The sequence below is a fragment of the Equus asinus genome, chromosome 23 (assembly GCF_041296235.1).
Source record: "Equus asinus isolate D_3611 breed Donkey chromosome 23, EquAss-T2T_v2, whole genome shotgun sequence".
In the NCBI taxonomy this organism is placed as follows: Eukaryota; Metazoa; Chordata; class Mammalia; order Perissodactyla; family Equidae; genus Equus; species Equus asinus.
Window position 1 is genome coordinate 62,539,823 of NC_091812.1, and position 18,129 is coordinate 62,557,951.

The window sequence follows — 18,129 nt, forward strand, 5'->3', positions numbered from 1 at the left end:
CAAAAGGAAATCCTTTATTAAGTTTTCGCTCCCTGCTCACCCCATGCCCCCAGCCTCTGGCAACTGCTAATCTGCTTCCTGTCTCTCTGGATTTACCTATACTGAGTATTTCATATAAATGGAATCGCACAGTATGTGACCTTTTGTGCCTGGCTTCTTTTACTTAGTGTGTTTGCAAGGTTCATCCACATTGTAGCACATATCCAGTACTGTATTCCTCTTTATGACTGAATAACATGCCACTGTATGGATATGCCACAATTTGTTTATCCACTTATCTGTTGGTGGACATTTGGGGTTTTTTTTTCCCATCTATTGGCTATTGTGAATTGTGCTGCAATGAGCATTTGTACACAAGTTTTTGTTTGAATACTTGTTTTAAATTCTTTAGGGTATATACCTAGGAATGGAATTGATGGATCATATGTCAATTCTGGGTGTAGTTTTTTGAAGAACTGCCATACTATTTTCTGTAGTAGCTACACCATTTTACATTCCCACTAGCAATGTAAGGGTTCCGATTTCTCCATATATTCTCCAACACTTGTTATTCTCTGTGTTATTATTATTATTATGGCCATCCTGATTGGGTATGAAATGATATGTTATTGTGGTTTTAATTTGCATTTCCCTAGTGACTAATGATGTTGAACATTTTTTCATGTGCTTAGCTATCTGTATGTCTTCTTTGGAAAAGAGCCTGTTCAAGTCCTTTGTCTATTTTTTAATTGAGTTGTTTGTCATTTTGTTGTTGAGTTGCAAGAGTTCTTTATATATTTTGGATCCTCGACTCCTATGAGATATATGATTTGCAAATATTTTCTTGTGAGGTGGGTTGTGTTTTCACTTTCTTGATAGTATCCTTTGATGCACAAAAGCTTTTAATTTTGATGAAGTCCAGTTTATGTGTTTTCTTTTGTTGCGTGTGCTTTTCGTGTCCTACCTACTTTTGAAAGTGTATCTGTAGGAAGGAATCCTTAAAATGGAATTACCACTTAAATTTTTGATAGATACATCTGTACTCCAAAAGTTTATAGTCCCATCCACTAAGTATCAGTGTGCCTTTTTCTCCATACCTTCACCCATCCCATGTATTAATCACTCTTCCTACTTTCTATTTTTTGACAATCTGACAAGTGAAAAATGATTTTAATATACATTTTCACCATAACTAATTTATTTATGTTGTTACATTTGTATTTCTTAAGCCTGTGTTTGTTGAACGAATGTTCATATCCTTTGCCTTTTTTTTTTTCTTTTGAATTGGCCATGGCAGATGCTACATTTATGTGTGACAAGCGGTGTAACAAGAAACGGTTATGTGGACGGCATAAATGTAACGAGATATGCTGTGTGGTAAGTGGAGTTATCATTAGACACAGTCGGACTGCGTTCATCCAGGGGCTGGCTTTCTGGAAGCCTCAGCCATCTGGCATGCAGCCCAGAGTTAGAAATCATTGGGAGGCTCCCAGCAACAGTCAGAGTGCTGCCCAGAGAAACAGGCGGGGCCTTTTTAGGCCTCAGCCAGGTCAGCCAGTGGCAACATGGAGGAAGGGGAAGAAGAAAGACAGAAGGCCACAGGCCCCAGAGCCCAAGACCACTGATGAGCATTCAGTCGTCCGCAGGAGACTGTGTGCTGTTCCACACACAGACTGGCCTGAGGCTTCAGGTTTTATATTCTCCTTGGGGCAGGTCATTAGGCAAAGTGAGAGTGGTGTTTTTTAAAGGATCCAGTTTCAGTTATCTGAAATATTCACTCCTATGGAACTAAATGAAGGAAGTGTTTACTTACTGGCAGTCATTTACTAGCAGTTGGTACTGTGTTACCTTGTGTGTGTGTAGATAACACAGTACCAATAGCAAGGTAGTACATATATACACACACACTTATATGTGTATATGTATATATATAATACGCATTGTTATTTTTTAAATTTATATATTGACAAGTCGAAGTGATGAAGTTATACTGTATATCAAGATTTATTTATAAACCAGTGTTTGAAGGCTTCTTATTATTGAAAATTTCAAATGTATACAAAAGCGGAGAGACCAGTGTGAGTCCCATTTGCCCAGCTTCCAGCTTCAGTCGTGATCAGCTCGTGACTAATCTTGTTTCATCCACATCCCCACCTACCCCCCTCCCCAATTATTTTGAAGTTAATCGCAGACATCATTTCATCCATAAATGTGGAGAGCTTCGTTTTTGTTAATTTTGTCATTTACGGAAAATATAAAATGGAGATACTTTTTTGAACGAGTATAAATCTCTCTTCCTAGGATAAGGAGCACAAGTGTCCTTTGATTTGTGGGAGGAAACTCCGTTGTGGCCTTCATAGGTGTGAAGAACCGTGTCATCGCGGGAACTGCCAGACGTGCTGGCAAGCCAGTGAGTGTCCCCAATGCATATCTTGTTAGAAGAATTTTCTAGAAGTTCAGGCATAATATATTTTGCGAGATGGGTGTGCTTAGATTGATATGGATTACTGAACTAATAAGCCTTAGTATTTCAGATGTGAGGAGACTTACAAAACAGTTCTTGCTAGTGCTCCTTTGCTGTCCCTGAATGCACAGAACTTGGGGTGTGGGCAGCAGTCCCGAGATGGGTCTGCTTCAGTAATGGAGTCCTCTTTTGCTGCCCGCCTCTTAAATATTAGTGCCCCAGGTTCTGTCCTCAGCAGTCTTCTCTCTATATATTATAAGCAGCAGTTTGCTAACTTTTTGGTCTTAGGACTCATTTACATTCTTAAAAATTATTAAGGATCCCAAAGAGCTCTTTTTATGTGAGTTATATCTATCTATATTTACCATATTAGGAATTGCAACAGAGAAATTTTTAAAATATTGATTTATTAGTTCATTTTTTAAAAGCAGAAATATATCTATTGCATGTTAACATGAATAACATCATTTTTTTAAAAAAAACACTACATTTTGGAAAAAAATTAGTGAGAAGAGTAGCCGCCTGATTTAGCAGGAGACAGTTGGAGTCCCGTGTCTGCTTCTGCATCAGTCTGTTGCGGTGCAGTCGAGGCGGGACCTCACACTGTTAGCTAGTTGGAAAAGGGAAGAATATTTTTAATACTTTTTCAAATAATTGTGGATATTCTTTGTTGATATTACATCAGAAGTCAGCCTCGTTTCAGAAAGGACTTGAGTCAGTGCTTTTTGTTTTTCTTCTCTATCACATTAAAATTCATTGGTTTTTCTTGTACTTTGAATGGATCTTTTACCCATGCGTGATTTTATAACATCATGCATTGATCATTTGGAAAATAATTGTTTGCTGGGTTATGCAGATCTTTCAAATGTTGACAGATTTTCTGTTATAATATTAAAAAGTCATATTCAATACTATAGCTACCAAACTCGTCAGAAAAGTCTTGGGAAAAGTATTAGGAAGTTGTCAAGCTCATAGTGCTTAATACATATTTTCCAAAATTGTATTTTCACTTGATAGCTTGAATTTTATCATTGACAGCAAAGGCAGTTTTCTTGAAGTGACAGGCTCACTTTGTTATTTTTTTATTTTTCTTTTTTTGAGGAAGATTAGCCCTGAGCTAACATCTGCTGCCAATCCTCCTCTTTTTGCTGAGGAAGACTGGCCCTGAGCTCACATCCGTGCCCATCTTCTTCTACTTTATATGTGGGATGCCTGCCACAGCATGGCTTGCCAAGTGATACCATGTCCACACCCGGGATCCGAACCAGCAAACCCTGGGCTGCTGAAGCAGAACATGAGAATTTAACTGCTGTGCCACCGGGCTGGCCCCCTCACTTTGTTAATTTTTGGTAAAATGTCTGCCAAATACCCCAGTCTGAATAACCATGGCTTTGTCAGTCATTCTTTTAAGTAAAAACAGTGTTTTATTAAAAAAAGAGGTTAATTCAGCTCACAGCTCAAAGAAGCACAATTCTTTAAAACAACTAGGGTATCTTCATGTGCAGAAGTGCTCTATGCAGATTTCCCATTTTGTTCCACAGAATATTAAAAACATATGTATTCAAGGGTCCAGATTTTTTCTGCTGCTTCATCAAGGACTTTCTCCAGTGAAATTGGCATTTTTTTATTTACTCTGAGTGCTTGGCAGTGAAAAATACAATGATTAGAGTTTAGTGCTACTGCCTTGATTTTTCACTAAGGCCCTGGCAGTGTTACCGACCATTGCTTCACACCATCAGTGCAAGTGTCAACACAGTGGGTAAAAAAAGCAAGTAATAGGGGCTGGCCCCGTGGCCGAGCAGTTAAGTTCGCGCGCTTCGCTGCAGGCGGCCCAGTGTTTCGTTGGTTTGAATCCTGGGCGCGGACATGACACTGCTCATCAAACCACGCTGAGGCAGCGTCCCACATGCCACAACTAGACGGACCCACAACAAAGAATATACAACTATGTACTGGGCGGCTTTGGGGAGAAAAAGGAAAAAATTAAGTCTTTAAAAAAAAAAAAAAAAGCAAGTAATAGCTTAGTAGTATTATGAAAATAATTTTGACCTTATGGACTCCCTGAAAGGATCTTAGGGACCACTAGGGGTCAACAGAGCACACTTTGAGAACTGCTACGTTAGAAGATTCACCTACATCAGGGTTTCCCAAAGTGTTTTCTCTGGAATATGAGGCCTTCGTCATTTCAAAAAGGGATTGAGTCAGTGCTTTGGGATAAATCACACAGAGTTCCATAAAAACACGCTCAGGGCCCCTTACCCTTTACCTCACTGTTTGACATATGTAGCTCATCTTCACAATAAGCTTGTTGAGTGAATAGGTCAAAGTTTGGTATCCCCATTTGACCCAAAGAAAGAAAGCTCAGAGGGATTAAATTACCTGCCCACAGCCACTGAGAAGTTAGGAGAAGGTCCAGGACTAGACGCCTGAGTCTCCTGACTATTTGCAGTGCTCTTTCTGCTGCATCGTGTAGCCTCTGAAGGGTTTGCTGGAGAGTGCTGACTGGAGAAGAGCTGTGGGCGAGAGTCCTGGAGGAAACACTTTTTTAAAAAAAAAAAAATCCCCTAGAAATACAAGCCAAAAGAAAGCTGTGCGTGTGTGTGTAAATATGTGCATGCACACCCCAAACTCACAAAGGGTTGTTTTGTTCTGCCTGCTGCTCCACCAGGTTTTGATGAATTAACCTGCCACTGTGGTGCATCAGTGATCTACCCTCCAGTGCCCTGTGGTACCAGACCCCCCGAGTGTACCCAGACCTGCGCCAGAATCCATGAGTGCGACCATCCAGGTGGGTCCCATCTGCTTGCCTCCACGCTCACAGCCCGCTCACACTGTTCATTTAGGATGTTGTGTGATGGTCTTCACCACTCTGTGATGGCCGCCCCTGCTGCCTGTGCTCAGGAGCTGCCTCTACGAAGGTGGATCCGTGATCTGGGCCACAGCTGGGAACCGCAGTGCCCTCCATTGCTTTACTCTGGATGTCAGACACACCTGAAAGGTTGGGAGCATCCCCAGCTGGTCTTGTCTTTCAGGGAATTTTTTTCTTTCTTATGGCCTCCACTTTTGGTGCATATTTCAAAGTTGAGCATCTTTTTGCAAAATTAAAAGTAAGTTGGGTTTTTTGTTGTGATTGTAGAAACAATATATGTTGATTATATGAAAAGAAAGAAAGACAATAGAAAGTTAGAAGATTGAAATTAAATCATGTCACCTTCTAGGAATTATATTTTGGTGTATATTTTTCAGGGCTCTTTTCCACGGGCAAATATATATATTTGCATTTTTTTCCCTCTTATTATTGTCATTTTAATCTCTCTCCTTATTAATGAGTATTTTTCTACAGTATAGATTTGCAGTGGTAGTGGAGTGTCCTGTTACATGGACGGGTCATAACTTCTTCAGTCAGTCCCATGTTGCTGGCCATTTAAGTTGGTGACAGTTTCTCTAACAGATTGCTGTAGACACCAGACTAATAGCTACCTGACAGCACCCATGTTCTTCTAGTCTAGTCTAGGAGGTCATGGGTCATACTGGGCCCATCATTTCATTTTACCACATTGCAGAGACAAACCTGAAATAACTCAGGTCACCAGATTTGATAGTTACAGTAAGTCTGGCCATATGATTCAGACTGACAAATGGACAATCATGTCTCAATTTTTTAAGTTAATAGGGTAAAATAGAATTAAGTAAATTCCTCTTGAAGTGAAAAGTCCCTCCTTTCCTGGGGACCTTAGGATGGCCCTCCCAGCGTAGTTTGCAAGCCCCTTCTGTGGTGTTTGCATCAGCATGAGGTAAATGCCCAAGCCAGTGCTCACCCCTCCCTCCTTCACGCTCACCTGCAGAGGGTACAGATGAAGTCCAATCCTGGGGTTAATGTCCAGAGTAAGAACATAGCCATTTGTGAGCTGTATTGTTTTAGCCTGCTTTTGTTCAGCATTCATTTAACTTTTCTTGAATGTTAGTTGTATATCCAGCATGGCGTCAGACACAGGAAGGATCAGAGGAAGAAGAAATGGCTCATGACCTTGAAGTTTTTATGTTGTCTCTGAGAGAAAGAGGATGGTAGTTAAGTGCACATGACACCACCAACCATTACATGAAGATGGGCCACATAGCGTGGTGGCAAGGCATCTGCATGAGAACTGAGACCTCAGGGAGTGGAGGAGAGCTCAGGGCAGGCTATGGCCAGAGAGGGAAGGCTTCGTTCTAGGAGATGAGTTTGGATGCGCTGCCTCTTACAGGCAGTAAGGAAAGTGAAAGGCCTCAGGGGAAGCATGTCAGGTGGAATGAGTAGCAACGACGTCTGAGCAGAAGTGAGTGGCTGCTGTGTCAGGAAGGGCCGAAGGATGGCTGAGGAGAGCGGAAAGCTGCCTCGCTCTCTCTGCTGCGTTGGCGTGTCTGTCCGCTCACACGGTTTCTCTTTCTCACTCATGCTCACCCTTCGGTACTTTGGTATAAAACCAGCTACTTTTTACTCTCTTGTGATCATTTTAAAAAGTATTCCCAGCTCCTAAATGTAGAAGTCCCATGTCATATGCGTTATAATATGTTTGGTAGTTTGTGTGGCTTTATTTAAGCGTGTTCCCAGTTTCGCCTTTCTCTCCCTTCAGTGTATCATTCCTGTCACAGTGAGGAGAAGTGCCCCCCTTGTACCTTCCTGACTCAGAAGTGGTGCATGGGCAGACACGAGGTAAGTCTCTCAGGGTTCCTAGTTCCAGCCCGAGACTCATGGCTGAGCTACTTTGAGTTGTTGGTCTCATTGTTTCTCAAGGCAGGTATACGCCAAGAAGCAGAGGTCTGCTATTGCCGCTTTTTTTCTTTTTTCTTTTTTTTTCCATTAAGGTATAGTTTACGTAGAATAAAATTTACTCTTTTCAGTGTACAGGTCTACGAATTCTGGCAAAAGCATTGATAGAGTAGTGTACGCACCACCACGGTCAAGATGGAGAACATTCATTCCCCACACCCACTCCTCCGTGCCCCTCTATAGTTCCTCCCCCGACCTCCAGACCCCGGCAACCAGTGATATGTTGTCTGTACCAATGGTTTTGCCTTTTCCAGAATTTCACATACACGGAAACATACAATAGGTAGCATTTTAAGTCTCTTCTGCTATCATTTTTAATCTGGCTACAGTCAAGTTAAGCTCAGCCAGTTGGCCTTGAGAACGTGGGCTGTGTTCAGAGCAAACTTTTCCGGGTTAACCAGCATGGGAGAGGCTGCTGGCCTGGGCAGAGGTGTCACAGTGAGGGCATCCCAAGAACAGAGGTGGGCTCTCCAGCAGCTGCCGCTGCCCTCTCTGTGCCCTATGCAGCTTCCTGTCCTGACTGCTGGGCCAAAACGCTTTCCTCCAGGCTCACCCACGCCTCCGCATTGCCACTTCCGTGAAGACTTTCACCCTCATTCTTAGCCTCTGAGCTATATTTGGACTGTTGACTGTAGACCCTTTGAAACACTTAAAAACTTTTTTGTTTTAAAATATGCACATTTGTTGTAGACAATTAAAATACAGTTCAGCTACTCAGAAAAAAATGCTGTCAACATTCTGGTCTGTAGGCTGCTGGGCATGTGTGATACACACCTTCCCGTCCTCTAAAGATTATACTGTTTTGTAACCGGTTCTTTTGGCTTCATAACATGTTGCCCAACATTTCTTGAAACTCTTGACATCTGTGGCAACATGCTTTCAGCATTCTTATCTTGACAGGCATATTTTTCTCCACTTATTTCCTGTGAGTGCTTCTCAAGTTACAGTCCTTACTACTTACTCTTCCTCTATAAATCTCACTTCCTCTGAGAGCAGCCGTTCTGAGACATGGGTGTGTCATCTTTGTGTTGATGGCTTATTCAGACTTAGTCAACAAACATTTCTTGCATACCTACTATGTGCTGGTAACCGGCTAGGTTGGGTGATTCACAAGCGACAAGTGTGGCCTCTCTCCTGTGGAGCCTTCCCTGTGAGGCAGGAGGCAGACGTATAAACAGGCGATTGTAAAGGCAGTAATGTGGGAGGCGCAGAGGACTGAGGGATAGAAGGGACCCCTACCCAGGGAGGGAAGGCGTTTCCAGAGGAAGTAACATCCTAAAGGATGATGAGAAGATAGGCAAGTGATGGGGGGCAACAGAGGGCACTGCTTGTGCAGAAATTACCGCCAGCGTCCTGGTGGTAGAGTAAGTAAGTGTTCAATGATTGGGAACTGCTTTCTACCAAAATACTGATGCCAAAGCGATTAGACGCATGTACATCCTAGACTTTGGAGGCCTCTCCAAGAGTAGAAGTTCTGTGTCACTAGCGTCGAAGTATATTCCTCATTTTGAGGGTTCTTGAAAGAATTTGAAAATGTGAATATATAAGTAACTTTTGGTCCTACAGGAATAAGATTCCAGCATTTTTTTCCTGAAGTGAGAAATCCTGGAAGGAGGTGATTTCTCAAGGAAAAAATGAGTTTGGGGTTCAATGGGCTATTGCTTCTTAATTTTTTAAATGACAGAGCTGCCTAAAGCTGTGGAGACCGTGCGGAGTTGGGACCTGCCAGGAGAGTTGAGTATTTAATTACATAAAACAGCCCCACTAGCAGCCTTGAAACCGTGGGCTGAGGGTGCCCTCCGCCCTCAGGGTTTGTCTGTTGACTCAGTGCCCCAGCTGTTTGCAAAGGAGGCAGAAAGTCGGCTGCTCCTCCCAGCTGGCCACCGCATTTTCACATTCTCCTCGTGATCGAGTTTCACATGCTCCTTCCCCACCTTGGGAAGTTTGAGGTCTCAGGTCAAACTTGGCTGCTAACACAAATCCTTTTAGATCAGAACAAGCGTTATTAAATAAGGTTCAGATTTGTTTTCTTTTCAAACTAACCTTTCAGACTTTGAAAATCAGCCTAATTTTTTTCAGATAAAAAGAACTTTTTACAAAAGAACTTTTTGAAAGTTGAGGGGGTTTTTTTTGTCTTTCTTTTTTTTAAAGTTTTTTTTTTTTTCCTTTTTCTCCCCAAAGCCCCCAAGTACATAGCTCTGTATTTTTAGTTGTGGGTCCTTCCAGTTGTGGCATGTGGGATGCCACCTCAGCATAGCCTGATGAGCGGTACCATGTCTGTGCCCAGGATGTGAAGCAGTGAAACCCTGGGCCGCCGGAGTGGAGTGCATGAACTTAGCTACTTGGCCATGGGGCTGGCCCCTGAGGAGTGTTTTTTTTTGTTTTTTTTGTTTTGAGGAAGATTAGCCCTGAGCTAACATCTGCCATCAATCCTCCTCTTTTTTGCTGAGGAAGATTGGCCCTGAGCTAACATCCGTGCCCATCTTCCTGTATTTTATATGTGGGAAGCCAGTCACAGCATGGCTTGAGCAGCAGTATGTAGGTCTGCACCCAGGATCCAAACTAGCGAATCCCAGGCCTCCAAAGCAGAACGTGTGAACTTAACTACTACACCACTGGGCCAGCCCCATGAAAGTTGAGAAGTTTTTAAATAGGAAATTAAGACTCACCCTAAATCCCACACGGAGATGTGAATCTGGCTGCTTCTGTCTCTCCTAGTTACGAAGCAACATCCCCTGTCACCTGGTTGATATCTCTTGCGGATTACCCTGCAGTGCCACACTACCGTGTGGGATGCACAAGTGTCAGAGGCTCTGTCACAAAGGAGAGTGTCTTGTGGATGAGGCCTGCAAACAGCCCTGCAGCACCCCCAGAGCTGACTGTGGCCACCCCTGTATGGCGCCCTGCCACCCCAGCTCACCCTGCCCCGTGACTGCTTGTAAAGCTGAGGTGCGTATTCCTGGCTCCAGGTGGGGCGTTGGCTGTGGTTCTGGGGCCACTAGTGAGTGTAGAACTGCCTGCGGCGGCCCTGGGCACACATCCTAATCAGGGTCCTTGGTTGCCAGCAACTGCAAGTTAAGTTAGCAAGAGAAAGCTGGAGTAAATTGTACAGATTCCTGTCTGCCCAGCTTGACATGGCCTTTTAGTTCAGAAGGTGACCACAGTCTCTGTCTCCCGTAGATCAGATTCTCAAGAGAGTTTCTGCCCACTCCATTTATTCAACGAATATAATAGTGTCTGTTTTGTGCAAGGTGTTGCACTAGGTGTTGGGGCTACACCAGCGAACGGGAGGCACACGGTCCCTTCAGTTAAGTGGGGCAGATACTCACTTACTAATTACTCAGTTAATCAGTTATGGCCGTGGTAAGTGTCGTGAAGAGCGGGTACACCCACATAGAGGGTGCTATGAGAGCATGTGAGTGGGGACTTAATCTGGTCCAAGGGATTGAGCTAGGCCCCCCAGAGGAGGTAGAAGCAGAGGGCGAGGTGGAGTTGATTAGGCCTTGGCTGGTCCTGGGTCACGTGTCCATCTCCAGTTCAGTGGTGGAAGTTTCATTAGGCCTGCCCCTTTGGGCAGGATTGAGGACAGAAAGGGGCGCTGTAGACTGGACACTTCCCTCCAAGGATGTCAACTACAGCGTTGTCAGTGTGCGTGTGCGGTTAGCTTCCTCTGTCCTGGAGGGTGTCCACTCACTGCCTGTTCTCTGCTGTGGTTTGATCTGAGAGAGGCTTTAGAAGTGAAACCTGCCTGTTCACATGGTTTCCCTGTGCTAAAAGTCGTTCCCCATTCATCTCGTTTCAGGTAGAGCTGCAGTGCGAATGTGGACGAAGGAAAGAGATGATGATTTGCTGTGAAGCATCCAGTACTTATCAAAGGTTAGTGCTACTTGATGTTAGCAATTGGTGGATCCAGGATTCGTGTGTTTACTGTAGGATCCTTACAACTTTGGTAAAGGTTGGAAAGTTTTTTAAATAAATTTTCTTGAATCTGGTTTTTCTAGTTCAAAGTATTGCTGTATGTACCTTTCCTTCCCTGACTTTAATTTCTAAAGTAACCTTTTTATTTCTCTTCCTCCTCCTTCCTCTCTCCCTTTTGGTCTTATTACATCATGAGATCAGAAGGGAAGATGTCCTGAAGTTGTGTGAATTGCTTTACCATGCCAATGCTTTTGGGACCAACTCCTGTGCTCCTCCCCTGGGTGGGGGTTTCTGAATACCTGTGAGGTGTCTTTCCAGCCTCCTGAAATCTTTGGACTCGTTTGGTCACAGAATCTGAGTGCAGAGGTGGAGGTGTGTGGGGTGGATGGCCATGTGTATCTCTGGTTAGCTGCAGAGATGTGCCATGGAGGTAGGGTTTTAGGAGTATGCAGACGCTGGAGTGGCTGTGTTTGGATACCCACCGAGGGCCAGGCGTTGGCCTGGATGCTTGAGAAGGGGTATTGAGGAGTGAATTACCTCATCACTTCCTCTGGAGCCGCTTAGCCTCTAATTGAGATAAGACACAAATGTATGAGTAGTTCATAATAGCCAGGCTTCCAAGGTCGCACAAATTGTCGAGTGGTAGATTCACCTGAAAGAAATCCTCTGCATGCCTAGGATGGGGAAGTTCTTGTGAAACTGCATCGCCTTTTCTTCCCCTCCTTTTTTATACTTCAGAATAGCTGCTATTTCCATGGCCTCTAAAATAACAGACATGCAGCTTGGAGACTCAGTGGAGATCGGCAAGTTAATTACGAAGAAGGAAATTCACCAAGCCAGGTAGATTTTAAATGTGTGGCCATGCCTTCTTTAATTTCCAGAGGTCAGCAACCATTTATCTCAGTCCCGCACAGCAAAGCCTTGCACACCCAGTAGGTGTTCAATAGACATTTGATGTTGAGACCACACCCACTCCAGTCCAGCGACTCCTGCTCAGGTGATAGCTGAGACCAAAGGAGACTTCCAGGCCTCACTCCAAACAGTGGCCAGAGAAAGCCGGGACCTAGATGTGTCCAGCCCAGCCCTCGTGAGAAAGAGAACCAGGGTGGTGACTGTGTCAAGAGGGGGTGGGGCTGTCAGAGGGGCGCTGGGAGCATTTTGGGGGCTGAGCAGCCAGGGGACACTAAGGCGCTTCTGAGGACTCCTGAACTCGCATGCCCAGAGGCCTGCCCCCCTGTTCTTGAGAGGGACCTCATCCAGCCATCCTTGGGCCAGCATCTGCTCTGTTTCCAGGTTGACCATCTGAGAAGTTATTACTGGATAGGAGCTGTGAAACCTGTGCCCTGACCTTATTTTTTTCATTTGCTTCTCAAGGCTGGAGTGCGATGAGGAGTGTTCAGCCTTGGAAAGGAAGAAGTAAGTAGTTTCAGCTGCTGTTTATCTACTTGTCTCTGGGCTCTGTGAAATTCGTGGGAGGGAGCCACCCTTCAAGCATTCACTCAACACCTGCTCTGAGTCTTTTGCTGCTATTGGAGAGCAAGAGAAATTCGATCGTCAAGAATTGAAGGGTTTAAGGATTAGCCACTTAAGTGATTTCAGCATATTTCTGAAACGTGAGCATGTGTGATTCTGGGCGTGGTGTAAACATCACTTGCCACAGTGTACTTGTTCAGTGACCTGTAGACTTCCTGATTCCAGTGGCATAAGAGGCTTAAAATTTTCTTTTTTTTTTTTTTTTTTTTAAAGATTTTATTTTTTCCTTTTTCTCCCCAAAGCCCCCCGGTACATAGTTGTATATTCTTCGTTGTGGGTCCTTCTAGTTGTGGCATGTGGGACGCTGCCTCAGCGTGGCTTGATGAGCAGTGCCATGTCCGCGCCCAGGATTCGAACCAACGAAACACTGGGCCGCCTGCAGCGGAGCGCGCGAACTTAACCACTCGGCCACGGGGCCAGCCCCTTAAAATTTTCTTTAATGAACTTTTATGTTGAATTATAACATACGTATAGAAGATGAGAAGTGTACAGATCAGTGAGTCATCACAGAGTAAATACAGTGGTGTAATCAGCACCCAGGTCAAGAAACAGAAAATTACCAGAACCCTCTCTTGTACTCCACAAAGATCTCTCTCTCTCCTGACTTCTAGCACTTTAGATTAGTTTTGGTTTTTTTTAAGATTTTATTTTTCCTTTTTCTCCCCAAAGCCCCCCGGTACATAGTTGTATATTCTTCATTGTGGTCCTTCTAGTTGTGGCATGTGGGACACTGCCTCAGCATGGTTTGATGAGCAGTGCCATGTCCGCGCCCAGGATTTGAACCAACGAAACACTGGGCCGCCTGCAGTGGAGCGCGTGAACTTAACCACTCGGCCACGGGGCCAGCCCCCTTCACTTTTCACTCTTAATGGTGTCTTTTTGATAGACAGAAGTTTCTAATTCTAACGTAGTTGAGTTTATCAGTCTTTTCCTTAGTGAGTAGTACTTTCTTTGCCGTATTTAAGAAATATTTAGTCTATCCTGAGGTCATGATGGTTTTCTGTGTTATTGTCTGGGAGCGGTTTTATTTTACGTTTAGATCTACAGTTGACCTGGACTGATTTTTTTGAGCAGGGTATAAGGAGGGTTCGTGATTCAGTTTTTTTCCATGTGAATATTCATTTGACCAGTACCGTTTATCAAGATGTCCTTTTCCCAGTGCTCCGCAGTACCACCTTTGTCTTAAGTCAACTATTCATATTATGTGTGGGTCTATTTCTAGCTGTATCCTATTGTACTAGTATAACACTGTCTTAATTATTGTACCTGTATAACCAGTCTTAATGTCTGGTAGTGTATCTCTTCAAACCTGGTTCTTCAGGATCGTCTTGGCTGTTCTTGGCTGTTTGCATTTCCATCTAAGTTTTAGAATTAGCTTATCAATATCTACCCAGAAAACCTACTGGGATTTTGATTGAGCTGGTATTTAATTTATGGATCTATTTGGGGAGATTTGACATCTTTGTAACATTGAGTGTTCTAATCCTTAAGCAAGGTGCATCCTTCCATTTACTCATGTCTTCTTTGATTTCTCTCAATGATATTTTATCCTTTTCTGTGCATTGATTTTGTACATCTTTTGGTAGACTTGCTCCTTGTTCTTTGATGTTTTTTGATGCTATTATAAATGATATTTTATTCTTGTATCACTTTTTAAAATTTAATTTTTTAATTGCTTGTTGCTGGTATATAGAAATACAATTCATGTGTGTTGACTTATATTCACAACCTTGCTAAATTCACTTATTTCTGATAGTTTATCTGTAGCTTCTTTTGGATTTTGCATGTACACAGTCATGTCCTCTTTTAATAATAGTAGCTTTCTTTCTTTCCAATTCTTAACTTTTTTCTTTTTCTTGCCTTATTGCACTGGCTAGGGCCTCCAGTACAGTGTTGAATAGAAGGTGGTGATATTCCTGACTTGTCGGAAAGCTTTAAATATTTCACCACTAACTATGATGTTTCCTGTGAGCTATTTGAGGATACTCTTCATCAAATTAAGGGACATTTATTCAATGACTGGCAAGCTTTCTGGTTCCAACAAAGACTGATTAAAAGGTATAGCCCTGTAAAAATGTTAATGATTGTAGAATTTAAGTGAAGGGCATATAGGAATTCATTGTAATATTCTTTTAACTTGTCTTTCTTTGAAAATGTTTCAAGGTAAAAAGTCAAACAGAAACAGACAAATGCAGACTAAGTATAGTCCTGTTGTCCCTTCAAGTTTGACTTTGCACACTTGATACCAGGACCTCTTTCAGCAGCTGAATGTGTAGAAGGTGATGTGGTGACTAATGACACTGCCCGAATTTCCCTGGGTTTGACCTTAGGGTAACTTTGTAATAACTGCTGCTGGAAACTCGCCCTTTAAGAACCGTTCATCTCAGTGTTCTCAGCTGCAGAATGTGAACCAGGAGTCCTGAGTGTTCAGAAATGCTGTAGCGAGATCGCACAAGGCCTCCAGAGGTGGAGCTGCACCTCCGTGTGATCGAGAGGCAGCGTCATAGAGGTCAGAGCCAGGGCTCCCCAGTCAGCCTGCCTGGATTGAGTCCCAGCCTCACAGATCACTTAGCTGTGTGACCTTGGGCAAGTCACACATTCGCTCTAAGCTTGAATTGTCTTAAAAATCTGTGGAAATAGTGACAATAATAGTATCTGCCTCCCAGAGTTGTTGTGAGGATTAATAGATTAAAACTAAGGATGGTGCATATAAAGCTCTCGCTCGAGCCTGGCACATTAGTAGGTGCTCAGAAATATTCGTATTGATTAGAGCTGGCTCTCTGTTTTGAAAGCCTTTTGAATTTCTCCTCAATCTTACAGTGATGATGTAATGACCCGCACTGTATGGAGATTCCTTCTGAAATACCCACTGACCTAAGAAAAAAAAGAAAAGCAAAGTTAAAAAGGAAACCACCACCTAAGGTTGCAAATGTATACTCCATTGCAGAGATGAGGCGCTGGCAGGCCAACTGCAGCCCACAGACGTGTTTTATTGGTGTTTAAATTTGAGTGAGTGGCTGACGAATCAGAAAATTGGAAGATCTCCCCCTAGGAATTCTCTTGAAATTTTGAAAATTGAGCTTAGGGGCTGGCCCCGTGGCCAAGTGGTTGAGTTCGCGCGCTCAGCTGCAGGCGGCCCAGTGTTTCATTGGTTCGAATCCTGGGCGCGGACGTGGCACTGCTCATCAAGCCACGCTGAGGCAGCGTCCCACATGCCACAACTAGAAGGACCCACAACAAAGAATATACAACTATGAACCGGGGGACTTTGGGGAGAAAAAGGAAAAAAATAAAATCTTAAAAAAAAAAAAAGAAAGAAAAAGAAAATTGAGCTTAAACCAGATTCTTATGGGCATTAAACTTGCAAGAGACCCCTGTCTGTGTAAGTGGAAATTGTACTAAGAGCTAAGCTGAATTTTACCTGTCTTTAAAGAAAAAAGGCATAGCTGGGTGTCGATGAGATGCCACAGGTCAGAACACAGCCAAGGGGTCGTGGAGACCACTCAGACTGCAGCGACCAAGGGTCTGGTGTCCATCCCATTTAACTTGGTAATCCCACACCTGGAAACATTTTCCCAAGAAATAATCTTAAAAGCTTTTTGCTCAGAGATATTAATTGTGTGACTTTTAAAGTTGAGAAACTGGGGAACTGTGACAGAAATCTAAATGGGGAATGTTTAAGTAAATTGTAGGATATACATAATTAGAAGATTATGCAGCTATTAAAAGAGTAAGTATGAAAACCAAATAGTAGTATGAGAAATGCCTATCATATAATGATGTGGGGAAAAAAGATGTAAAATTTTACATACACCGACTGCAAATACTTAAAGGGAAAAAAATCTGAAAGGAAATGTATTAAAATGCAGTGTTTCTGTTGTTAATGGAATTCTTTCCTTTGTATTCCAGACTTTCTGTGAGGTGATATTAATTTTAATAGTTATGTGTCTGCTTTGTGTATCTGATGTTTCGGTGAAACCTCAGAGAATGCCATCCCTGTTGACCGTTCCCAGAGCTCTCAGCCCCCAGCCTCCTCTCCACCACATAACCCAGGGCCCAGCGTCAGCCTGTGGTGCACTCAGACCCACATAGAGCATCGTGTTTATTTTCTTCCATGAAGACAGTACCATATCTTGTCCCAGGATATAATCAGGCTTCCTGAAATAAGATCATTAACGTCTAGAGAACTGAGGATGTGGCGGGAACTCTCTTACTACAAGAAGTTTGCCCCGCTCCTTTCCTTTTATTTACATGCTTCTCTCTTCCTTTCAGACGGTTAGCAGAGGCGTTTCATATCAGCGAAGATTCTGATCCTTTCAATGTACGTTCTTCAGGGTCAAAATTCAGTGACAGTTTGAAAGAAGATGCCAGGTATGTTGCTTGTTACCTGCTTTCTTAATTGTGGCCTACAAGAGTGTTTGGTCTTTTAGGATGTAGTCACTAGTATGTACTCCTCTGTGACTGAGTCAGTTGAAGGTTATATATCTATTATAAGAGATTATATGACGTTTAATAAAAATCCTTCTCTTGGTTTCTCAGAACTGTGCCCTTGAGGAACTGAATATGAGGTGTTGTATGTCCCCTGTGGTAGAAGTTTGGGCCCCCCGTGGGTCCTCACTTGGGCAGAAACAGCTCCTATTCTGTCTCCTGGCCCTCCAGTGGCTATTTCTCCTTCCGTCCTCTCCTTTCTCATATTTGTTTTCTCTTTCCCTTTTCCTTTGATTGCAGTCGACCTTCTGTTGTCTGGCAGTTCCTGACCTCTGTAGTTCTGCCCACATTGTCCATTGTCTGCACTTTGCAGGCAGAGAGGGCGAGTGGAAAGGATTCTCAGAAGAGCAGGAACAGATGAATTAGCTGTGGTGATTTCTCGTTTCAGGAAGGACTTAAAGTTTGTCAGCGACGTTGAGAAGGAAATGGAAGCGCTTGTGGAGGCCGTGAACAAGGTTAAAGTCAAAAAATACAACTGGATGTGTCTCTAAGGCCAGCTTGATAGAAACTCGAGTCCCAGAAACACTGTCAGTGTAGAGTAGTTGTGGGGAAAAGCCACAACTTCCTTGAGGATCCTTATCTTCCCCAAAAGCCCAGCCATTATAACATCCAGGGAAGCCCTGTCCTGGTCCAGAAGAGACATGTGCAGTCAAATTGAATGTCAAAAGATCCGAGCTCAGTGCCTGGAATAGGTGAAGAAACTGGATGAGGGGGTCCCACAGTGAGAGTTGCTGGCTGTATGGGATGCTTGGGAAGACACGCTGGGCCCTCAGATCTCTGACAGGCTGTTATGTGGTAGGACACACGGGTTCATTTCCCTGAAGGCAGTAAAGACACATTGGGTCCACAAAAGAAGTTGGATGCCTAGAGCTGAAGAGCAGTGTGGTGTGAAGACCCTTCAAGGGTCTCAGGAGAGTGACTCCCCTGTCCTGGAGGT

General features: G+C 43.5%; 1 protein-coding gene across 2 annotated transcripts in view; it reads left to right on the forward strand.

Moving 5' to 3' along the window:
- NFX1 (nuclear transcription factor, X-box binding 1) overlaps positions 1-18,129 on the forward strand; it is a 62,091-nt gene that overhangs the window by 38,735 nt on the left and 5,227 nt on the right. Inside the window, exons 12-21 of one of the 2 annotated variants that reach the window (XM_014857494.3) lie at positions 1,277-1,356; positions 2,281-2,389; positions 5,112-5,231; positions 7,057-7,136; positions 9,972-10,202; positions 11,056-11,129; positions 11,910-12,011; positions 12,546-12,587; positions 16,977-17,075; positions 17,581-17,647. In XM_014857494.3, the coding sequence (XP_014712980.3) occupies positions 1,277-1,356; positions 2,281-2,389; positions 5,112-5,231; positions 7,057-7,136; positions 9,972-10,202; positions 11,056-11,129; positions 11,910-12,011; positions 12,546-12,587; positions 16,977-17,075; positions 17,581-17,647 (1,004 nt within the window). The remainder of the gene's footprint in view (positions 1-1,276; positions 1,357-2,280; positions 2,390-5,111; positions 5,232-7,056; positions 7,137-9,971; positions 10,203-11,055; positions 11,130-11,909; positions 12,012-12,545; positions 12,588-16,976; positions 17,076-17,580; positions 17,648-18,129) is intronic. The other variant, XM_070496011.1, reaches the window with a different exon arrangement.